At 42.2% G+C, this 23,863-nt stretch overlaps 1 protein-coding gene and 1 pseudogene across 3 annotated transcripts in view; both read left to right on the top strand.

Annotated features, from left to right (window-relative positions):
* The first annotated feature begins 3,261 nt into the window (after nucleotides 1-3,261).
* Nucleotides 3,262-23,863, top strand: part of GNE (glucosamine (UDP-N-acetyl)-2-epimerase/N-acetylmannosamine kinase) — a 37,373-nt gene continuing 16,771 nt past the window's right edge. The window contains exons 1-4 of one of the 3 annotated variants that reach the window (XM_075560138.1): nucleotides 3,262-3,417; nucleotides 12,052-12,257; nucleotides 17,342-17,793; nucleotides 22,572-22,724. In XM_075560138.1, coding sequence (XP_075416253.1) covers nucleotides 12,094-12,257; nucleotides 17,342-17,793; nucleotides 22,572-22,724 — 769 coding nt within the window. In that variant the 5' untranslated portion in view covers nucleotides 3,262-3,417; nucleotides 12,052-12,093. Of the gene's footprint in view, nucleotides 3,418-3,627; nucleotides 3,650-3,729; nucleotides 3,888-12,051; nucleotides 12,258-17,341; nucleotides 17,794-22,571; nucleotides 22,725-23,863 lie in introns of those variants that run through there. The other 2 variants (XM_075560140.1, XM_075560139.1) reach the window with 2 other exon arrangements.
* On the top strand, nucleotides 4,177-6,479 carry LOC142458478 (NEDD4 family-interacting protein 1 pseudogene; annotated as a pseudogene).

The raw sequence follows: 23,863 nt of genomic DNA, 5'->3' as shown, positions 1-23,863 counted from the left end.
ATGCTTTACTTAGCAGGGCTTCCTAACCTTTTCCCACTCACCTTTTGCCTGAGGAATTTGTCATATGGGCAAGTGGTGCCAGAAACACTTTGGATTCATTATGCGTTTGGTTTTTCATTCATTTTAATTTACGTCATTGCATGTTCATGTTGCTAAATTTTTCATGACTCCCACAATTCAGTTGTACAACCCTATATGGAGTTGCAACTCCCAGCCTAAGAAGCTTTGCCATAGAGCATAGGTTCCCAAACTTATTTGGTCAACTGTCCTTTTTTCAGGGGGGAAAAAATTACTCAGCATCCTCCTGCCCCACAATTAAAAACGTTTATACTATAGCCCAGAATCCAGGTAAATAAGGTACTTACTTTTACAGCTCCCCTGGATAGTTCCAGTGCCCCTTAGGTGGACAATATTGCTCACTTTAGGAAACTGCCTTAGATGAAAAGAATGACCATCTATGTGGATTGCAGCCCAGTGAGTAGCCACTACACCACCAAGGCTCCTCAAGAATGACTATCTATATAGTGCAGCCTCATAAGGCTACTAAGAGGGTGCCAGGAACCATTCTTTTTGCTGTAGGGAGGTGTCTATGGGATTTGCCTTGGCAGTAATGTCTCATTTGTAAGGAGTGTTTTATTCTTTGCATACTTAACAGCTGTGACAATTAAAAGCCTTACAGCTAAGATAGAGTGGGGTAAAAGGAAAAGCAAAGGGAAACATTATTAAACAAAAATCCAGCTTAATCTAGGGAGTCAGTACTCAGTTTTCTCCATCTCAATTGATTTCTTCAAGATATTGACTTAAAGCAGGGATGGCAAACATATGACATTACCCCAGCTTTCCCATAATCCTCTCTCACCCCTACAACTGTTGGGGCAAGGAGGTCCCCAACACTTGAAAGGATCCTCAGGAGCAACTTTGGGATTATGAAAAATATTAAAGACAGACAGTGGGGCACAGGGGCCCCTCATCCCATGTCAGGACTGTATATTTAGTGGGGCTTGTTATAAGACTTGCACGTCATACAGCAAACGTATTACAAGGGCAATAGGTGATACATCATAAGTGGGTATTATAATAAACCAGCAATGAAGTGGGTCATTGTCTTGACCTAGTGCTAGTTGACATCAAACCCTCCTGAGCCCTTCCCCAGGGGCTGCTACATTTGTGGTGGGTTGGCTACAGAAACTGATTGCTTTTACCACAGACAGCCACCAACATGGCAAGCCCCCAGAATCTTTCCCCTTGAATTCCTACTCAGCCTAAGTCATTTTCAACACAGCTTTCCAGATGACCTCTACCAATCAGTTGGGGCTGGGCATTGAAGTGTTGGGGTTGGGAGTCTTCCTGGCTTAACAGTTTTGGTGTGATGTGACCATAGAAAAAGTCAGAGAACCAATAGAGAGGTCTGAGGGGTGGGCCCCAATCCCAGCTATGTGGACAGCTGCCCCTCGCCCAGAAGAATTTACTTCAGAGGACAGCACTGAAGCTACAGCTCAGGAAAAGGGACATGTTTGATCAGAGCACACAAGAGCAAATGAAGGGGAAGAGAGAGTGGAGTACATCCTGGCCCACCAATCCTTGAGGACGATGTAAGGAGGATCATATGGCCGGCCCCACTATGAAACAGGCATCCCTCACTGACCTATAGCCCTACAGGGGACAACACTGGAGACACAGTGTGGGAATTGCATCCGATCTGAACCAATCACACCGAGGCAAAACACTAAGGGCATGTAACAGAACAGCAAGGGGAGCAGAACAAGGAAGTCACGAGGGAATATAAAAAATAGACTTTTTGAGGGCAGGTGTGGCACCCCACCAGATTCCACTGGAAAAGGTCAACAAACAGACCTTGAACTGAAAAAAGGGAAAAGATCAGAGAGGCTAGGAGCCAAGGAATGGGGGCTGCCTTTGGGAATTAGGAAAGTAGTTTTCTCCTAGAACTTCCAAAAGGAAGTCCTATTGAGACCTTGATCTTAGCCTATAAGATCCATTTTGGACTTCTAACCCCAAGCACTATAAGATAATTTATTGCTTTAAGCTATTAAAATTGCTGTCATTTGTTATAGCAGCAACAAGAAATGATTACCATATCCATACCTTGGTGAGTCTGTCCAGATTCATATCTCTCATTGTCTATTTAATGGTTTAATGTAGCTACTCATAAGCAACTCAAACATTTAGGGTGCCAATTTTGCTTTTTTTTCCTCCCCCAAACTGGGTCACTCCCCCAGCCTTTCTTTCTCATTTCAGTAAGTAGTTCCCTCACTATCCATTCAATTCCGAAATACCAAAACCAGAAGTCTCCCCTAATTCCTTTTTCTCTATCATCCTCTCCTATCTAAGCCACCTACAAATTCCATCCATTGTTTCCAGAATTAATCTCGTATTTATCCACTTCGATTGAGTTCCTCTGCCACCATTTTGACCCTCATCTAATCCATTCTTCACAAAAATGCCAGGGATCTTTAACAAAGAAATCCGATGGCGCTTCCTCACACAAACCTCTTTAATGTGTGCCCTTTAGTGGCTAATGGGACCTTCGAGTGTGTCCAAGACAGCTGGAGGGTGACTACTGAAAAGTGTTTTGCAATAATTAATAGATTAGCCTAATTAGTTAATTAGCTTCATTACTAGAAATCTAAATGAGATGTTAAATCAGTTAAATAATTTCGCCTGTGGCAAAGCTTTGGATCACCACCTCACTCAAAGTGACCCCGAAATTTGAAGAGAAGAAAAAAGGTTTAAAAGTCTTCATTAGGAATTATGTGAGCCCTTTCGGCCACATTTCCCTCGTAATCTCGTTGGCTTTCCGGGGGTGGGGGGTGCCTGCAGTGGATGCGGAGACCCGGCCACCACCCCGCACTCCCCCAGAGCCTTCGAGGCGGCACGGTTCTGGGTTCCTGAGCTTAGACTCAGGAGACGGCTCCGGGCTGGGCCGGGACTCGACCCGTTGCGGCAGGGTCTACGGAATGGCCGAGGGAGTGGGAGGTAGATGAAGAGCCAGCGTGGAGGCAAGGCCAAAACCATGCTGGATTTCGGACGAGTGTATGCCGTCAGCAGAGGAAAACGCTTCAGGGCGGGGACTGCGGTCAGCTTCTCTTCAGGTAATTACCGCCACGACTACGGAAGCCTCTCACACGTCCGCACCGTATCCGGCTTTTCGAAAAACTGTTGGGAGAGGGGTGGTGGCAGGGACGGTCAGCAGCCAATCACGGCGTTTCTCTCAGGTGACGTAACGCGTTCGCTGATTCGGCGCTCCGGGTGGGCGTGGCGGGGTGTGCGAGGGGCCGGTGCCGGGGTCGAGCGACGAGTCGTCGACCTGCGCGGCCGAGCTGCCGAAGCTGAGGCGCTGGCCAGGTCCCGGACTCAGCTCAGCCCAGCCAAGCGCGCGGCGGGCAGGGCAGGATTCTGGTGAGTCCGCGTTAGCGGGGCTCGGGGGCGGGCTCGAGGAGAGCATCCTCTCGGCGTCCGGGGCCTCTTCCTCGAGGCCGCCGTGCGGCCAGCAGCTGCGCGCCGCGCCTCCCGGGTGGCCCTTCCCTCCGAGGGCCTGCGTGCCCCGCCTCCTCAAGGCTCTGCCCCGGCCCGGCTCTGCGTGTGGCCCCGGAGCAGGCCGACTCGCCGAGGGCCGGCACGTTGGCGTGGGGTGTGTAAGAGGGAGGCCCAACTGGGTCCTGTGCTGCCAGGAAACGGGCTGTCGTGAAGGGTGGAGAAAGCCAGCCATGCCCTCCGTGTACTGGAGAGACTGGACCGTTATGTGACCGGCAGGTTGCTCGAAGGCCCCTGTCCATCCTGGAGTCCGGATTGATAAGTATTTGTTGCTTCCCATCTGCAAGAGGAGACCTTGTGGTGTTGTGGTTGCACTTTGGGGCGCCAGCCCCAAGGTGAGCAGTTTGAAAACACCCCGCTGCGCCAGGGGGGAAAGAGGAAGCTGTCTGTCTGCTCCCATAAAAGTTTCGGTCCTGCCCACAGGAGCAGTTCTACTTGTCCTGTAGGCTCACAATGAGTCAGTATTGGCTTGGTTTTTCCATCAGCGACTTTGAACATACTAGTAAAATGACTAGAACAATAATTTTGTCCTAGTAAAATTAAAATAATTGTGTTCTAGTAAATTTATCAGACCACAAAAAATATTCTCTGAGTGCTAGAGTGCTCGAGAGGAGGGGTGGCGTAATGAGAGGGCTTCAGAAACATCGAAACAAGGTGGGAAATGGAATTGAAGGATAATGGAATGTTTCCATGGATTTTTTTGAAGCCCCAACTGCAGGAACTCTGGAGGGACAAGAAGCTCAGCCGAATTATATTTGAGGCATAGAGCTCTGAGTTACAAGCCACTTTCTCCTTCAGACCCCTTCAAATTCCTATCTCATCTTCTCTGCACTTCTTAAGCTTCGTGGTTTCTAGTAGCGCCAGGCACTCCATGTTTATGAAATGAACAAAGAAGGCAAGCGCTGCATGTGAGGCAATGATTGATGGAATGATTCACATCTGGTTAAGATTATGGTTCTGTCCATTATTAACTTTGTTTCAGAAAAGCAAATATTCTCTTCATACCCACTGTCCCTGTCTGTGAAATGGAGCTAATAAGGGGGATATGCAGAAGAAATGAATAGCACACGTTTGGCCACTAGGGGTTACTTAGCAAGTGTTTACTACTACTACTATTTAATCAATGACTGCTTGAGCTTTTGTCATTGTGTTTATCACTCCACGGTAATTACATACATACATAATATGGATGCATATATGTAGACACGTGTATAGGAAGTGGAACCTTTATTCAAAGTTGAGTGGGATGCTCTTTATTTTCTTGGGACGGGTTGATCACCTTTTGTCAGTGTTTATGATGGCCAGTTGAAGAGAATGCAGGAAGGGCTTTTGAAGAGTGGGGTTCCTCAGCGATTGCCCGTGAGGGCAAGGGACAAGCAGACTTTTCTGTTGGATGTAGGCATACACACGGTTGTTGGCCTCGGTAGGTCACGATTATGGGGTTGAGTAAAATGGAGAAATGAATTTAAATATCCAATTCCTCGTTTGTTGTTTCTGAGTTTTAGTTTCAGGATACTATGGACAACACTTACTTCATAGTGTTCCTTTTTAAAAGTTCTTGTTTTTTATTCTGAAATAGTTCAAATATGCTTAGAAAGAACAGCAGACATCCTCTGCCAGCTCCCAAGCGTCAACATATTATTATGTTGCCATATTATTATGTTGCCATGTTTGTTTCAGATTTCTGCTTGTCTTTTACAAAACGTGTTTGTGTAGCTAGCTAAAGCCCTTTCACCCCCATCCCCACCGCCTCATTTTCCTTTCCTTCTCTCCACTCCGCTCCTGTCCTGTGTTCCCATACAAGTTTCCTGTTTGAAGGCAAGTAAAATAGTATTGCTATAAAATCATAGAAACCTTTATTAAAAATATCACAAGATAAGATGGGCTTTGGGTCCCCTTCCACTCCACACTCCCTGTCATTCACAATGATATGATTGTTTGTTCTGGGTCTTTGGTGGCTGATAACTGACCCTATCAACACCTCGTGACCGCACAGGCTGGGCTGCTTCCTCCATGTGGGCTCTGCTGCTTCTCAGCTAGATGGCCGCTTGTTTATCTTCAAGCCTTTAAGACCCCAGGCGCTATAAGGCATCATCGGCTTTCTTCACCGCACTTGCTTGTGCACCCATTTGTCTTCAGCTGTCGGGTTGGGAAGTTGCCGAATGAAGAAGAGCCTGGAGAAGCTGAGCAGGCTGGAAGCAATGCTCCCCTCCTACAGCAGCATCTCTGCCAAGAGTGGGGCATATTCCGACTACAAAGATGAGTCTGGGTTTCCAAAGCCCCCATCTTACAGTGTGGCTACCACACTGCCCAGTTACAATGAAGCTGAGAGAACCAAGGCTGAAGCCACCATCCCTCTGGTTCCTGGAAGAGATGAAGATTTTGTGGGCCGGGATGATTTTGATGATGCTGACCAGCTGAGGATGGGAAATGATGGGATTTTCTTTCTTTTTTTTTGGGGGGGGGGATTTTCTTATTAACATTTTTCATGGCATTCCTCTTTAACTGGATTGGGTTTTTCCTGTCTTTGTGCCTTGACCACCTCAGCTGCAGGAAGGTAAGGGGCCATTTCAGGATTTGGTCTCTCACTAATTAAGTGGATCCTGATTGTCAGGTTCTCCACCTATTTCCCTGGATACTTTGATGGCCAGTACTGGCTCTGGTGGGTGTTTCTGGTTCTTGGCTTTTCCCTGTTTCTCAGAGGATTCATCAATTATACAACAGTTCGGAAGGTGCCAGAAACTTTTTCAAATCTTCCTAGAACCAGAGTTCTCTTTATTTATTAAAGATGTTTTTTGGCAAAGGCCTTCCTGCGTTTATGAATTCTCTCCCAAGAAGCCAGAGGACACCTGCAGGAAGTGAATCAAGATGCAGAACAGGGGAGAAATCACCTGCTTTACAAAAATAAAGAAAGTACTGTCAAAAAATATCAGAATATGAAGCTATTGTTTTTCAACATATCCTCTCTCTAGGTCGATACACTTTTGAAGGTGGGTGGGTTGTTCCGTCCCTTGGACCCTGCTCTGAAGAATTCTGTGCTCTTCTGGTCACAGGTTAGAACAGCAGTTTTGCATCCTTGAAGGACTCAAATTGTACTCCTTAAACGTTTTTGAATTTCAGGAACAAAAAGCACCCTAAAGGGGTGGGTGGAGGAGGGTGGGGTTCTCAATGAAAGTCTCCTGGGACAGCCCTGCTCCCCTTGAAGAATGAGCAGGTGCATTGTTGTGCTGGGCAAACATTCCTCAGCACAGTGTTCCTGGCTTGTTCCCACCAACAGTGCTTCCGACTTCTTAAAGCAGCTTCATAGTTAGCTCCTGTGATCATCCTGTGTCCTTTAGAAAAAAATCTATCAAGAATCCCCCAAATTTGTCCCCGTAACCTTCTGAGTGGACGTCTCTGTGTGACTTTAACTGGCAAGTACACCCCTCTGAAGCTGCTGTTTTGATTCCACCTTCTTTTGAAAGCACTCCAGGGAGACTAAGACAAGTGCATGACTGAGAGAACCTGACTGCAACCTTCCCCCACCACAGAAACATGGCTTACACATGTTTTGTGTAGAATAAACACATGGATGCACGAACTGCCGCTCTAGTACCATGCTTTTTAAACTAATCCTTGTATGTCAGTACATGTTGTTAGTTGTCAGGGGCCTTCTAGTGAGCCCATGTACAACAGAAAGAAAGCCTGCCTGTCCTTCTCAAGGTGTTATTGCTGGAAGCCACGGGGGCAGCCCCTTGGTCTGTCCGTCTTGCCGAGGGTCTTCCCCTTCATTGCCGCCCCTCCATGTTCTGAAGCGCAAGGTTCCTCTCCAGGAGCTGGTCTCCCCTGATCACATGTCCAAAGGAAGTGAGACGAAACCCCACCACCAAACAGTAATGCCTGTCTTTTTCAACATTTACAAAAATGGTTCCCTATTGTGTTTAACTTCTTAGACTTTCTCCTTTTTCCTCAAAACATGCTTTATGGTTTTGTGATTTAGCAATATTGACAGTATGAACATAGTCCATTCCTTTTTCATTGCAGTTAAAATTTACCTGCAGGATTTCACTGTGGAAATAAATGAGTGTTATCTTGCTTGCTTTATCTTGAACTTTATACAGCTTAAATTCTCCTGCTGCTCCCAAAGGCCATTTCATCACATTTACCTGTCTCGTACTGATAAAGACAACTTTGGCCACAGCTTTCCATCTAAAAGTAAATTTTGAGGCATGCATCTTATCCTGAACACATAAATAATGTACACTGGAAAGAGGGGGAACATCAATTTTATTTCTGATTCTTCAGTTTGAGAAAGTAAAATTGTTATAATCTATTGTGTGTCCTGGTGTCCTGTACTAGATGGTAAGTTTCTAAAATTCAAGGGCTGAATCCAGTGGGGTAGGGCTTGCTCATTGCTCATTGGTGTGAAATCACCAGCTGTTCCAGTCCCATCAAAACTTACAGTTCTGGAAAGCCACCCGGGCAGGTCTTGCTTGTCCTGTAGAGTCTCTGAGCTGGAATCGACTCAATAATGTGAGTTTGGTTTTGGCTGGAGGTCCTTCTCAGCTCCATAGCTCTTAGTTTTTTTTCTGAAGAGAAGATATTCCATAAATGTTTGTGACAGTGAATAGTTTTATATTCGTAGCTCTCATAACCCTTTAGATATTTGAAAAATTGATGGTCAGTAATCTTCAGCACTTTGCACCTTGAGGTTCCTTCCCAATACATTTAAACTTCCACTTTACCATTTAATTCAGAAATGCAATTGAAAGCGTTTTCATTTATTTCTGTGGGGTTTTTGTTTATGATTTTTTTAAATTGTGAATTAGGTGGAAGGGGTTATATTTCAAACCATCAACTCTGCATTCAAGAGTTTATACCCCTCCCCAAGCACCGCCACCCCCATCTTCTATCCCACCCTCTCCTCTCGGGTTTCTCTTCTCCCTCATGGGTCTCTATTCTCCCTTTCACCAAGTCAAAGCCTATCGACCTTTTAGTCCATTTTAAAAGCAAAATGTATAATAACAGTTTGTAGATATATAACCAATTATAAAATATATGTATTTATATGTGCTTAGTATAATCTATGCAAGGTAAATAAAATACTAGTAACTCTTAGCTCCCAGACACCAGATACAGATTGCTAGAAAATACAGATCAGAAGCTCTGCTCCTATAACCTGTGACATTTAAGTTTTAAATATGTTTAAACATGAGTAAATGGGCATGCATTATTCAATACAACAATTATTTACATTTAAATTATTTTTAAAAAGAGCTTTCTTTAAAGGGCATTTTACCATTATTTGCTTTTTTTACTTAAAAAAAGCAAGAACTGCCCATATCTCTCCTCTTTCCCCCCCTCCCCACACCCCCTACAACTCTGGCTCCTGGGAACTACTAATAAGCTTCAGTCTCTATGCAATGCCTATCGTAGATATTTCTTTCATTTTGTGTGTGTATTGAAGGTGTTTATTAAGGAAGTTAACAGATTACAATCCAGATGAGAATTGATCCATGATTAATCACAGATTTCTGGGTTTAACATAATGCATAATGTTTATTTTTATTTTTTAAATGGAGGAGCACTCAGTCATTTGGTGTGTGGCTTATTTCACTTAGCATGCATTTTCAAGGTTTACCCATTGAGTAGCATATATCAAAATTTAATTTCCCTTTATGGCTAAGTAGTATGACATTGTACCATACTTTGTTCATCTATTCATTCTGTTGTTAGACACTCGGGTTATTTCCATCTCTTAGCTCTTATGAATAATACTGCAGTGGACATGGTGTGCAGCAAGGTTGAGTCCCTGATTTCGATTCTTTGGGGGATGCACCTAGAAGTGGAATTGTCGAATCCTGCGGCTATTCTGCCTCACTTTTGGAGCAAGCTGTTTTTCCGAGCAGCTGTACCAGTCTATAGTCTCACTAGCAGTGAACGAGTGTTCAAATGTCTCCACATCCTCATAGGACTTGCTTTTAAGAGTTAAAAGAAAAGCTTTGGCCTGATGATTTTTTGTCATCATTTATTTACATGACTAGCTTATTCTCCATTTTTGTAGACTAGGCTTTGAGTTTTGGGAAAGGCTTAAGGTTCCAGTACTGCCACATGGAAGTTTATTGTTCATTGTAAAATTAATGTAAATTGACCAATCATGAGTGGTTTCCTTTATCTCCTAGTAAATTCAATATCAGTAGTAATCGATCCAGCTCAAAGTTAATGATCAGTGGAGGGAGGATTCCATGCAAGAACACTTAAGACAGTGGTTTCTGAAGAATATTTTCGTCTCTTTAATAAGCATTAAATAATGCTTAGACCTTAAGAATACAACTGCTCAGGCAGAAAGCTCATTGCAGTGTCTTAAAAGTGCTTTCCAGCAGGTTGAATTAGCTTTCATTTAAGGTGCACAGTTCAGAGTCAGCCTAGTGAGAGGCTGTTGGCGTGGCCACAGGGTTCTTTCTAGCCTAAGAGATGAGGGACCCGGAACAGAGGGACCTCAGTGAGCATCAGTTTACCCTGGTCAGAGGGAAGTTCCCATTTCACTGGCATCCTGAATCAAGCTTCTCAGGATTCCTGATCACAAATTCTAAACACTGGTATGTTTTCCAGGACATGGGCATTGGAATCAGAGTTAGTGAAGTTATACATTTAAGCTGAGATATTGACAGTGCTCCGTAAAACATCTCTTATTCCTTCTCCCGGCCTTGTATTTTTGAATGAAGGGTACTGTGTGAGTGGCAGATGCATGAGTCACAGTATGGGGAGAGGAGGGTGCTTCAACACATGGGAAGAGTCCATTATCTTTTCATTGTTTTCCCCCATGCATGTTTTGAAGCCCGGTCAGGGACATGTGGTAGGGCAGAGTGCTAAGAAAGAGGGAGCAACTCAGTGGGGTTGGGTGAACAGGAACAAGTTTATATGAAAGCACGCCAAAAGCGGTGCCGCAGGACTGAGATTTGAAGGGGAGTCTGGGCAAGAGGAAAAGGAAGTTTTAGACAGAGGAGATTCGCATCTGTAAGGTATGGAGATCGTTCATTGAGCGGCAGCTACTTTGGTATGGCTTATGCTCTGTCACCCGGTCCATTCTTCCAGTCTGAAGAGAGATCCAATCATCCAGAAGAGATTGGAAAGATGGACTAGGTCCAAAGTAGCAGCTTAACCCTTTCTGTCACAAGTGATAGATGGGTTGGCATGATGTAGTCAGGTTTAAGATTTTTAGAAAGAACACTCAAAAGAGTTTTTGCCAAGCAGGACAAGACTAGAGACAAGCACGTCCATTGAATAGTTACTTAAATAGACCTAAGATGAAGACCAAGGAGCCCTGGTAGCCTGGGTTACACGTGGGGCTGCTAACTACAAGGGTAGCCATCTGAACCCACCGGTGCTCCGAGAGAGAAAGATGAGACTTTCTCTTCCCACAGAGTTCACAGCCCCAGAAATCTACAAGGGCAGCGCTCCCCTGTTCTGTAGGGTCACTAGGAGTCAGGATGACTTGGTGACAGTGGGTGGGGTTAAGGTGAAGATTGGACTCAGAGGAATCCTGGTGGGATGAAGATGGGATGGATCTGAAGGATTCTGAGGTAGAATTGACTGGGCTTAGGAAAAATGGGATAAAGAACAGAGGAGAGCAGATGTCATGGCATTTGAGTGAGTGAAAGTGTCTAACTGAGAGAATAAGGCAAAAGCAACAACTTAGAAAAGAAAGTGAGCTCTGTTTGGGACTCGCAGTGCTGATGGGACACAGAACAGGGGTATCTGGTAGCGTTCAGAGCTGTCAGTTTGGCAGTTACTTTTATATAGGCCTCGGAGGCAGGGCGTTCATCTTCCTCGTTTGCTTCCCCAGCGCTGATCATGGTGCTCTGTCTGTACACGCATCGTGTCGGTGAAGTGGTCGTAACCGTAACAAGATGTGATCTTGAATCTGGAGGATATCATTTCCCCTCTCAAGACACATGGTTTCCTTTCTGTAAATTGAGGGCACTGAGCTAGACCAGTGGTTCTCAGCCAGAATTTTGCATGTGGGGATCAATTACGGAGTATGACAAGTAATCGTTACCTTATTACTGCTTGCTTTTCTAAATTAGAAGTGGTTACATCACTCTCACTGCATTCCAGTATGCCTTCTTGAGTGGTCGTGGTAGCTCTACTCTGTCTTCTAGGGTCTCTATGACTTGGATTCAATTAGATGGCAGTGAGTTTGGTTATTTTCTTACATGCTAAATAGTGATTAAGGACTCAGCAAAGCCAAACCCATTGCCCCCTAGAAGCCAGAATAGAACCATCCTGTAGGGTCTTCAGAACCTAGTAAGTCTGGGTGGAAGTATCTCTCTCCTGACGAGCAGCTGGTGAGTTGGGATCCCTGACCTTTTGGTTATCTGCTGAGTGCTTTAACCATTGCATACACGGGCTCCTTACAACTGCAAACTTTTAAGGTCTTAAAATGAAAGCTTTCTGTGTTTACATTTAGGACATGTCATTCTGATTATTAATAATACTTTTCATTTTTTGCAACTTCAGGAACTCTACTTTAAGACCCTCTTAAAAGGAAATAAAAAAGTCATGGAGAAGAATGGGAATACCCGAAAGCTTCGTGTTTGTGTCGCTACTTGCAACCGGGCTGATTATTCCAAACTTGCCCCGATCATGTTTGGCATTAAAACGGAACCGGACTGCTTTGAGCTTGATGTGGTGGTACTTGGCTCTCACCTGATAGATGACTATGGGTAAGATGAAAGGGCTTTCATTGTGATTCTTCATCGTTCTGGTGTATTAGTGAAAGCTTGGATTCTGAAGCTGTTTAGAACTAGCTTCACATCCCACTTTACCACTTTGTTCTTTTAATGTGACCTTGGAGAATTCACTTAGCACCTATGAGGCTCAGTTTCTTCAAGTATAAAATGGAGTAAAAACCTCTACTGTGAGGAATAGAGTGATGCACACACCCATCACTGTGGTGGTGTTTAGTAGATGCTTGATAGATGATGAGTATCAATGTCACTATTACTGGTTAGTACATTTTTTTTACTGGTTGGTACATTTGTGCGAAATGTCACTTGTAAATATGTATTGTGTGACTATACTGTGTAATGTGACTGTTCCCCGTGCAGTGTTTTGTAAGCTCTGACGGCAGTTATTACTGGTATAGAGACCAATAGCATATGTATATAAGAGTATGGCACAATGCATGGACGTGGCAGTCAGGCAAGCAAGCGACATAGTACACTGGGTAATTCTGCTGCACAAGACCTATTCAAAGTGTTACAAGGCAAAGATGTCATTTTGAGGACTAAGGTGCACCTGGCCCAAGCCATGGTATTTTCAGTCAACTCATATGACAATGCATAAGGAAGACTGAAGAAAAAGGGATGCATATGAATTATGGTGTTGGCAGAGAATATTGAAAATATCATGGACTTCTAGAAAAGCAAACCAATCAGTCTTGGAGGAAATTTACAGGCGGAATACTCCTTAGAAAGGAGGGTGGTGAGGTTTTGTCTCCTGTACTTCGGACATGTTATCAGGAGAGATCAATACCGAGAGGAAAACATCATGCTTGGCAAAGTAGGAAGGCATCAAAAAAGAAGAAGCCCCTCAACAAGATGCATTGACACAGTGGCTGCAACTGTGGGCTCAAGCGGAACAGCAGCCTCACAGAACACGGTCTTTAAATATACAGAGGTCTGGCGTGCAGTGGTTTAGTGCTTGCTGCCACTGAAAAGGTGGTGGTTTGAACCCACCGTAGGAGAAGAGACCTGGATCTGCTTTTGTGCATTTTGAGCCCAGGAAACCCAAGAGGCAGCTTTACTAAGTGTTAGGGTTGCTATCGTCGGAATCAAGGTGAGAGCACACAATCGTGGTCACTAAGTGAAGTAGACCATTATCATTGATATTTATTATGATGCCACTAGGTTTGCTATTGATCACAATCTCAAATTTTAAAACAAAGGTTGGGAAATCTTTGAGGAAGTAAAATGTTAAACTAGAAATTAACATGAATTTTTGCCCTATGTACTTGAACTCAGAAAGTGGTAAAGTAGCATTTAGTGTGCCCTTGTCATGGAAATATTAATGCAGTTTCCAAAGATGTTTAAAAAAACCCAATGCCGTTATACTTGAAGAAAATGTGTGTTAAATTAAAATTGTCTTTTTCAGACTATTCTTTAAAAGCAAGACAACAAAAAAAACCTTGCGTTCCATAAAACAATTAAGCAATGTACTGTTAGAAAATATATGTGCACACTAGAGAAGGAGCTTATGGCTGGCTCCTGGGTTCCCAGATTGCTGCTAGGTGAGAGGATGTCTGACTGAAATAGCCATTCGGATAAGAAGAAGAAGTAAGCGGGATGTTATTCATTGCTCGGGATGAACGTCTCCTCAGTGAATTTGCTTACTTGTGTGAGAAAAGATTGATAAAAGAATAAAAGGAGAGAGGCTCTCAGGGAAATTGTAGTAGGTTTCTTATGCACTACTAATAATTTAGTGTGGAAAGGTAATGTAATTGGAAGCTCGACTAGTACTTAATGAAAAGTGTATTCTAAGATAAGAAATGAGTTGCCTCTTGGGAGAGGAACCACAGGACTGAAAGTGATAGGTAGACTTGTCACTGTAGAACCATTTGTACATTATGGATCTTAAGCCATGCGACTGTATGGGGGCTTCAAAAAGTTTTTGGGAAACTAATGTTATGTTTTTATTCCACTTTTCCACAAACATTTTGATGCCCTCTCATATATTAACTTTTCTCCAATGTGTGGTGAACTGCACGTGAATGGAGGGTCATAGCAGCCCAGCAGAAAGCAACAGCCAGAGGCTGAAAAAACTGAGCTCAAATGCCATCTGCTGTCTACTTTGAACACAACTCACTCTCCTGCTTATACAAAATAACCTAGGAGGAAGCTACAGAATCCAGTCTGTATTGTGGACCATCTTTATGTTTAGCATCTAATTGCAAATTATGCAAAACAGCAGGGAATTTTGGCTTAACATCAAGAGAAAAAGCAGTCAGTAAAAACAGATCCTGAGATGGTTTAGATGTTGGAATTAGCAGCAAGGATTTTAGAAACAGTTACCTCCACAGGGAAACAGAAACTATAAAGAAGATGTAATACATAAAAATTTAACTCTATTCTGGTGGCGGAAGGACCTTGGGCTTCTACTCAAACACTCCCTCAATGCATGAATACCTTCTTTTATTAAGTTGGAACTCTATGATGCTCACTCTCCCGACACAACGGCTGGAGCCAAAGTGGGTGAACAAGTAAATGTGGTGAAGAAAGCTGATGGTGCCCGGCTATCAAAAGAGATAGTGACTGGGGTCTTAAAGGCTTGAAGATAAACAAGCGGCCATCTAGCTCAGAAGCAACAAAGTCCACATGGAAGAACACACCAGCCTGTGTGATCAAGTGGTCCCAAAGGGATCAGTTACCAGGCATCAAAGAACAAAAAATCTTATCATTGACTGCACACCTCCATGATAGGATCGCTGAAGACAAATAGGTGCATAAGCAAATGTGGTGAAGAAAGCTGATGGTGCTCCGCTATCAAAAGAGATAGTGTCTGGGGTCTTAAAGGCTTGAAGGTGAACAAGCAGCCATCTAGCTCAGAAGCAAAAAAGCCCACATGGAAGAAGCACACTGGCCAGTGCGATCACGAGGTGCCAAGGGACCAGGTATAAGGCATCATGCAAAAAAAAGATGTAAGTGTGTGTATGTATATGTATATATGTATATATGTATATATGTATGTGTATATATGTATATATATACCATGTTGAATGAAGGGGGAAGTGCAGAGTGGAGACCCAAGGCCCAAGTGTCGGCCAATGGAGATCCCCTCATAGAGGGGTTTAGGAGAGGAGATGGGTTAATTAGGGTGTGAGGTAGTACCGATGAAGAACACAGCTTTCCCCCAGATCCTGGATGCTTCCTCCCCCCAACTACCATGATCCGAATTCTACCTTGCAGGGCTGGATAGGACAGAGGCTGTACACTGGTACATATGAGGGCTGGAGGTACAGGGAATCCAGGGTGGATGATACCTTCAGGACCAAGGGTGTGAGGGACGATGCTGGGAGAGTGGAGGGTGAGTGGGTTGGAAAGGGGGAACTGATTACAAGGATCCACATGTGACCTCTTCTCTGGGAGAGGGACAGCAGAGAAGGGGGGAAGGGAGACTCCGGATAGGGCAAGATATGACAAAATAACGATGTATAAATTACCAAGGGCACATGAGGGAGGGGGGAAAGGGGAGGGAGGGGATAAAAAAAAAGAGGACCTGATGCAAGGGGCTTAAGTGGAGAGCAAATGCCTTGAGAATGATTGGGGCAGGGAATGTATGGATGTGCTTTATACAATTGATGTATGTATATGTATGGATGGTGATAAGAGTTGTATGAGTCCCTAATAAAATGTAAAAGAAGAAAAGAGAAAAAATGATTAGGGCAAAGACTGTACAGATGTGCTTTATACAATTGATGTATGTGTATGTATGAACTGTGATAAGAATTGTATGAGCCCCAATAAATTGTTAAAAAAACAAACAAAACACCACCACCACACACAAAAAAAAAAAACTAAAAAAAAAAAAATTAACTCTAGGCCTGAATAGTACAATATAGGAAGTGAAAAATCTGAGGCAGAAAACTGAAGTGAAGAAAACATCAGTGAACTTGAACAGACCTATCATTAGGCGTTAGCGAGGCGAAGAAGAGGAAGAAAGAAAGAGAACATAACCTTGGGGATGTCTGAACCAAGATCACAAGCCATCGCATGTACATTTAATTGGGTTATCAGAAAAGGGGTAAAATTGAGCAGAAAGGTGTTAGAATAAATGATAATCAGGATTTTCTATATTTGGTGAAAAACATCAACATACATATCTAGGAAGGTCAACCCTAACAAGGATAAACGTCACCAATGCTAAATCAGACCTGGCAGAGCTTCCAGAGTAGAGTGGACTGAAAAGAACAGCCTGGAAATCAGCCAGTGAAAACCCTATAAAAGGTGACCAGACGTCCTGCTTTTTAGCAATTTTTCCTGTGTCCCGCGGTGTTTTTAAAAAGTCCCGATTTTTGGAAAGAATGCACAACAAGCTAGGATATCTGGTTTTCGGCTGCCATGTGGCTATTTCACCAGGATATGAGTCTTATCAATGGGCCCTACTGGTGTCCAGCTTTACCAATGTTAAAATCTGGTCACCTTACTAAGAATCACCATGGTGCAATTCCATGGTATGTGGGGTCGCCATGAGTCAGGGACTGGGTCAGTAGGAGCGAAAAACAGCAGTGGTACTGTATCGGAGCATTCTGGAGATGATTTTCAGCATTCCAAAGTTATTGTGACATGTTAGACTTTCTGATTCCCAGCTTTGTGTATGTACAAATAAGCTTTTGTTTTATAAGTAGCATTTTTTCTATTATTAGAACAGCTTTTAAAAAGTTGGTGAATACACACATTCACAAGAGGAAGGAAAGAAAACAAATGATTACTGTTATACATTTGGTCTCTTCCTAATAAGACAGCTCTCCCTCAGGTGCTTCTCCTCCAGGCACTAAGTCTAGAAGTCTTCTTTATCTTGACCTAGGTGGTGAGTACACGTGTATTCTTGTGAAAAACTGTATACCTTAGTGTGTATCTAAAGGAAGTGTGTTCGGCTATTGTAATTACTGAACGATTGCACTTCAGTTTATTTACTTTAACAACAAGAAATCTCGTTCTTGTCACGCTTAGCGTTAGATGTCGTTCCTGTTCTTAAATGCGCCTACATTTAAGGATATATTCTCAGGTCTTTATTTTCTCTTCTGCTTTAGAAACACATATCGCATGATTGAACAAGATGACTTTGACATTAACACCAGGCTACACACGATTGTTCGAGGAGAAGATGAGGCGGCCATGGTAGAATCAGTAGGCCTGGCTCTGGTAAAGCTACCAGATGTCCTGAATCGCCTGAAGCCTGACATCATGATTGTTCACGGAGACAGGTTTGATGCCCTAGCTCTGGCTACATCTGCTGCTTTGATGAACATCCGAATCCTTCACATTGAAGGTGGGGAAGTCAGTGGGACCATTGATGACTCTATCAGACACGCCATAACAAAATTGGCTCATTACCACGTATGTTGCACCCGAAGTGCAGAGCAGCATCTGATATCCATGTGTGAGGACCATGATCGCATCCTTTTGGCAGGCTGTCCTTCCTACGACAAACTTCTCTCAGCCAAGAACAAGGACTATATGAGCATCATTCGGATGTGGTTAGGTACGTACTGCATTTCAGTCAGTCTGATGGTTGTTTTGTCAAAAACACTGGGTATATTTTAGTCCTTTTGGAAACTATTGTGGATAAAATATACTAGTAGGTATTAAAGACTAAGGTTTTAGTTCAAATCTCGTGCTGTGAGATTTGGTCTCTCAGACTCGCTATTTTTTCTATAAGAATAGTGGATTGAATTTAAAAACAAACATGTCTACAAAAGCAGATACCTATACTTTATTGTGGATTAAGGGCCAAAGTACAATTTTTTTATATATATAACTTACAAAAATTACTGGGGGATTGATGAGTAATTTTTTTTTTCTGAAAAGGAGTGGTAGGCCCAATGCATTTGGGAACGTATGTTCTAAGTCTTAGGTTTCCGAACTTGGCTGGTCATCATAATCACCTGGAGATCTGGTGAGACGACAGCTCCCTGGGCTCCTCTACCCACTAGGCTACCAAGAGAGCTGTGGTTTCAGAAGCTCCTAGGTGATTCCAATGAGCAGCCACGTTTGGGAGCCTGTGTTCTAAGTAAATACTCTTGTACTCTGTTCTGATTTTGCTACTAAGCTTTATATGTGCTCTGAAAAATCTCATGCTTTTGAAAAAATTGCAGTGAATAGAAAATAACCATTGTGCAGCAGAAAGCACCCCGGGTTTAGGGTCTTATTTGAAATCATTGAAACTGTTTCTTTTTTTTTTAGTAAAAGGCGAAAGATTTATAAGATCTGAAAGGAAACCAGAGTATTGAAATTGTTTCTTTATTGCAACTCTATAACCAGAACATTAGTAACGATCCTACTAAAAATATTAGCAAAGTTAGACATTGTAAGTCCAGAATAATGAGAAAAAACAACACAGTAAATTCAAGACTATTACAAAAGAAAACAAAATTGTGGTCCCATGATTCAAAGTGTGAAACAGGTGCACCAAGGCTACTGAGTCCTGAAGGAATGAGCAGAGGGATTCGTCAGAAGTGCAGGCTGAAAAGCAGGTGTGCAGGCTTCGCACAAAATGGATTCTTGCTAGGAGTACATGATTCTGGATCTTGTGTTTTCTTTTTTTGTGGTTTTAAAAACATGTAGGTTTGGCTGTTGAGCAGTCCTTTCATAAAGAAACTGCTTAAATGGGATCTTACGTTGCCCATGCATTCCTACAGCACTCTGCATTATAATGGCTTTTCTTAGCCACTACAAATGTTTCTTAATCACACGAAGTGGAGAAAAATGAGAAGTGGACCACTCCCAAGGAGTAAACTGGAGTTTAGCTCCCTTGTCACCATTTGCTTGGTCCGTAGCAGTCAGGATTGATACATCCTCTTGTATACAATGATCTGCTGAAGGGGACTCTAACATTACTGCTTTTCAAAGGAACAATCCCCCATCCTCCATGCACAAAGATCAGAGGGACTTGCGCTCTATGTACTTTCAAGAAAGTGAGTACACGGGCAAACGGAAACAAGAGACCGCATGTGAGGTGAATGGTCCTTTGACAGGCACTGTGCTTCTCCACAGCTTGTTGGTACAGTTCCCTTAGGGTTCTGTGTCTTGGACTGTGGGGGATCATAGGCACATGCCTCGAAGAGTTTGTAGAAAAATTCCATTATTATCTTAAAAAAATACTTTCATTGGGGGCTCTTCCAACTCTTAAAACAATCCATACATCCATTGGGTCAAGTTCATCTGTACATATGTTGCCATCATCCTTTTCAAAACATTTTCTTTCTACTTTAGCCCTTCATATCAGCTCCTCATTTTTCTCCATCCTCTCTTACCCTCCAGAAAAATTCCATTATAAATTTCCAGAAATTTATTCCATAAGTTCCATTCATACCAAAATTGGTATTAATACCATTTTTTAAGCCCCTTCACTTGTAGAGAAGAGACCTGGTGATGTCTTGGTTACACATTGGGCTGCTATGTGTAAGGTCAGCAGCTGGAAGTTCTGCAAGAGAAAGACTTGACTTTCACACCTGTAAGAGTTAGTCACGGAGACCCACAGGGGCAGGTCTAACCTAACCTGAAGTGCTGCTGTGAGTCTGACATGACTCAATGGTGGTGAGAATATTTGTGGATAACTCAACTGCTACATTAAAGAGTGACGTCATTCCTCTATTGACCAGGCAGAGACAAGCCAATTTATAGACAGAAACACGCATGATAACAGAGCCGACTTGTAGCTGTGGTCAGATTATAGTTTATACATAGTATCCCCATATCCTTTACAGTGAAGACACTTTTATTACTAGTTTTAAATTCTCCTTGAAATAATTTCTTTTAGGAGACCCTAGGGCTTAATATATATCTAGTCAATTATCTGAATTTGTCTTTGAATACATCTTTCTCAAAGATTTCTGTTAACTATAATTAGAGATGGTGTCTTGTTTTTGATCTTTGAACCATTCATATTTTATCAAGTTTCTTATATATTTGTTTAGGCCTTTAGGTCTTTTTTATACTGTGTACAGACGTTTTATACTTATATTTCCTCCTTACTTTAGAAGCTTATATGTGACTCATAATTTTTTTAATAAAAACTTGGAATCAACATAGTCTTTTAAATAAAATGCCACTGAAGATTCTAACGTAGTGAAGCTCCATTGTTACTATTAAATCACAAAAATAACTGCTGCTGGTTGAATTTAGAAACAAATACAAACCATGTAGTTGATGATGGGTTTGTTGGGAAGATGCTGTTGGGTCCGTTCTGACTCAGCGATCCTGTGGACAGCAAAACGAAACCCTGCCTGGCCCTGCACCACCCTGAAAAACTGGTTCTGCTTAAGCAGCATCTTTGTTCTTTAAAACTTGAAAGAAGTCTTGTGCAGCAGATTTGTCCAACATTGTTAAATGTCTTGACTGCTACTTCCATAGGCATTGATAGTGGATCCAAAGAAAATTAAATCAGTGGCAACACCAGTCTTTTCTATTTATCGTGATGCTGCTAATTGGTCCAATTATAAGGATTTTTTGTTTCCTTATGTTGAAGAATAATTTATATTGAAGTCTGAATCTTTGATCTTCCTCCATAAGTGCTTCAGCTCCTCTTCACTTTCATCAGACAAGGTTGTGTTATCTGTGCATTAGAGGTTATTATGTATTCTTCCTCCAATCATGACACTATATGCTTCTTCATATAGTCCGGCTCCCAGTGATTTGCTCAGCATCCAGACTGGGTAAATCTGGGGAAGGATACAACCCTAAGACACACCTTTCCTTACTGTGCAGTTAGGATGAACCCTACAGGTTATCCCCTTGTTCTGCTTGAAAAACTGCCTCTTTGTGTAAGTGCAGGTTCCAGGGATTCTGGAATTCCCATTCTTTACAGTGTTATCCATTTCATAATCAATAAAGCATAGGCAAATGTCTTTCTGGCATTTTCCACTTTAGCCAAGATCCATGTGACATCAGCAATGATATCAGCAGTGAGATCCCTAGTTTGATGTCCTTTTCTGAGTTCAGCTTGAGTTTTTGGCAGCTCCCTGTTGGTGTACTACTGCAGTTATATTTGAATGATCTTCAGCAAAATTTTACTTGGTTGTGATACTAGTGCTGTCGTTCAGTAATGCCTGTATTGTTCACCTTTTCTTTGGAATGGACAGAGCTATGGATCTCTTCCAGTTGGCTGGCCAGGTAGTTGTCCCTCAGATTTCTTAGCATAGATGAGTGAGTGCCTCGGGTGTTACCTTTGCCTGTTGAAACACCTCATTAAGTTAATGCGGCCCTGTGGATAGGTGACTTTGCAAGGGAAAGACCTATGGCCTCAGAAGCACTAAGGAGCCCATAAAGTCACTGTTAGTTGGAATGGGCTTGATTGGGTCTGGTCTATGTTGATAAGCATCTTGTGTTGTTTGGCATGGTGCTCTCCATTCATGTGGTGTAGCACTGTCCATTCTTATCTTTTACACTTCAGGGTTTTTTGCTGAAGACTGTCCATAGCGTCCCAGCCTGGGGATGTCTTCATAACCCTTTGACCAGAGTTAGACATACTTAACTGTGTTGAATCTGCCAGGTAATGGTATAAGGAAGCTCCATGTATTATATGAAATGTGTTTATTGTTCATTCAAGCTCTAAGTGCTTTAATTTGCGACATTTTATTATTTAGTAACACTGCTGGTTATTCATAAGAAACATCTGGAGAATTTGGAAAGGTTTACATTTATTTTTATAATGCTTTGAAACACTTTGGACTTTAAAACATAATAAATCTCTTATACCTGTTACTGACACTATTTGTTTGTGGTTGCAAGCACCTTTATAATATCTTAAAATTGCTATATCCTTGGGCTAGTTGCAATAAATCTTTATAAATTGATTCTAATTTGGATACCCTGCTTAGAACATGACAAACCATTTTAGCTGAGAATTCTTTTTTTAAAAAGCACAGACTTTGGAATCTTGCTTTCAGAATTCCCCTCTTCCTTTTAGTATTTTCTCTCTCTTTTTTTAAATCATTTTATTGGAGGCTCGTACAACTCTTATCATAATTCATATATACATCCATTGTGTCAAGCACATTTGTACATTTGTTGCCATCTTCATTCTCAAAACATTTGCTTTCTACTTGAGCCCTTGGTATCAGCTCCTCATTTATTTTCCTCTACCTCCCCACTCCCCCCTCACTCATGAATCTTTGATAATCCATAAGTTCTTATTATTTTGTCTTATCTTACCCACTTCCTTCACCCACTTTCCTGTTGTCCATCCCCCAGGGAGGAGGTTATATGTAGATCCTTCTCTTTAGTATTCTTAATTAATGTGGCTTGATTTTCTTTTAACAGGTGATGATGTAAAAGCTAAAGATTACATTGTGGCACTACAGCACCCTGTGACCACTGACATTAAGCATTCCATAAAGATGTTTGAATTAACATTGGATGCACTTATCTCCTTTAACAAGCGGACCCTGGTTCTATTTCCAAATATTGATGCAGGTAATTGAACTTGAAAATGAAATGACCATATAGTCTCATGTATAAGCCGAGTTTTTCAGCACATTTTTAATGTAATTTTGTGGTAAAATTAGGTGCCTCGGCTGATATTCGGGTTGGCTTATGCTCGAGGATATGTAGTATGTCACCTACTTTTAAAAACTGTCTATTACATTCTTATTCCTATTTTTATCATTAGTGAAAGCCATTCTGAAATTCATTCATATTTTCAAAGTATAGGCTTAAAATTTGATGATTTTATGAAGTCTAATATTATAGTTATAACTAAGACATAAACCTTAACCTTAAAAAAGATTATCTCTAGAAAAGTAATTCTATTGATTGAAATAAAATAACCATTATTGCTATTTCCTTTTCTTTTGCTTATTTATGAGAGGTGTTATCTTAAAATCATCTTGAACTTGTCATACAGGTCTGGGTTTCCCAACCAGTGGGTCCTCAGACTTGACCTGGTAGATCACCCACTGGTGTATTTCACTGTGGTGTAGTGGTAATGTTTCATGTGGATATGAAGTATACGTGAGAAGTGCCAGCAAAGAAATGTAATGACTGGTTATTATTAACTGACACCAGGCAGTACCATGAGTGTGTGGCACTGCAGAACTCTCAGGACTTTTTTTGGAAAGTCTGCATGCAGTGTGCCTTGAATAATCTTTCTTCTAGAGCAGTGGTTTCCAACTTTCCTAAGGCCGTGACCCTTTAACACAGTTCCTCATGTTGTGGGGTGACCCCCAACCATAAAATTATTTTCATTGCTACTTCACTGTCATTTTGCTACTGTTATGAATCAGGTGACCCCTGTGAAAGGGTCCTTCGACCCCCAAAGGGGTCGTGACTCACAGGTTGAGAACTGCTATTCTAGAGGAAGCAAAAAGTGGAATGTTAGTTGACATATCTTTTTAGGACCCTGAACCCAAATTTCTTCCTGGGTGTTACAAATCGTTGATGCTCTCAGCAACCAGTTAGTGCCGTTAGCCATTGTAAACCCAGTGGAGCACAGTTTATTGTAACACACAGAGTTGCCAAGAGTTGGGATCAGTTCAATGGGAATGGGTAACTGATAATCCCGATTTCATTCAGGTAGTACATTAATATTTCTAAAATCAACATTTTTTTCCTTT

This window comes from Tenrec ecaudatus, chromosome 10, assembly GCF_050624435.1.
Source record: "Tenrec ecaudatus isolate mTenEca1 chromosome 10, mTenEca1.hap1, whole genome shotgun sequence".
Lineage (NCBI taxonomy): Eukaryota > Metazoa > Chordata > Mammalia > Afrosoricida > Tenrecidae > Tenrec > Tenrec ecaudatus.
Note: the sequence above shows the minus strand (reverse complement) of the source record. Positions and strands in the feature narration are given on the sequence as shown.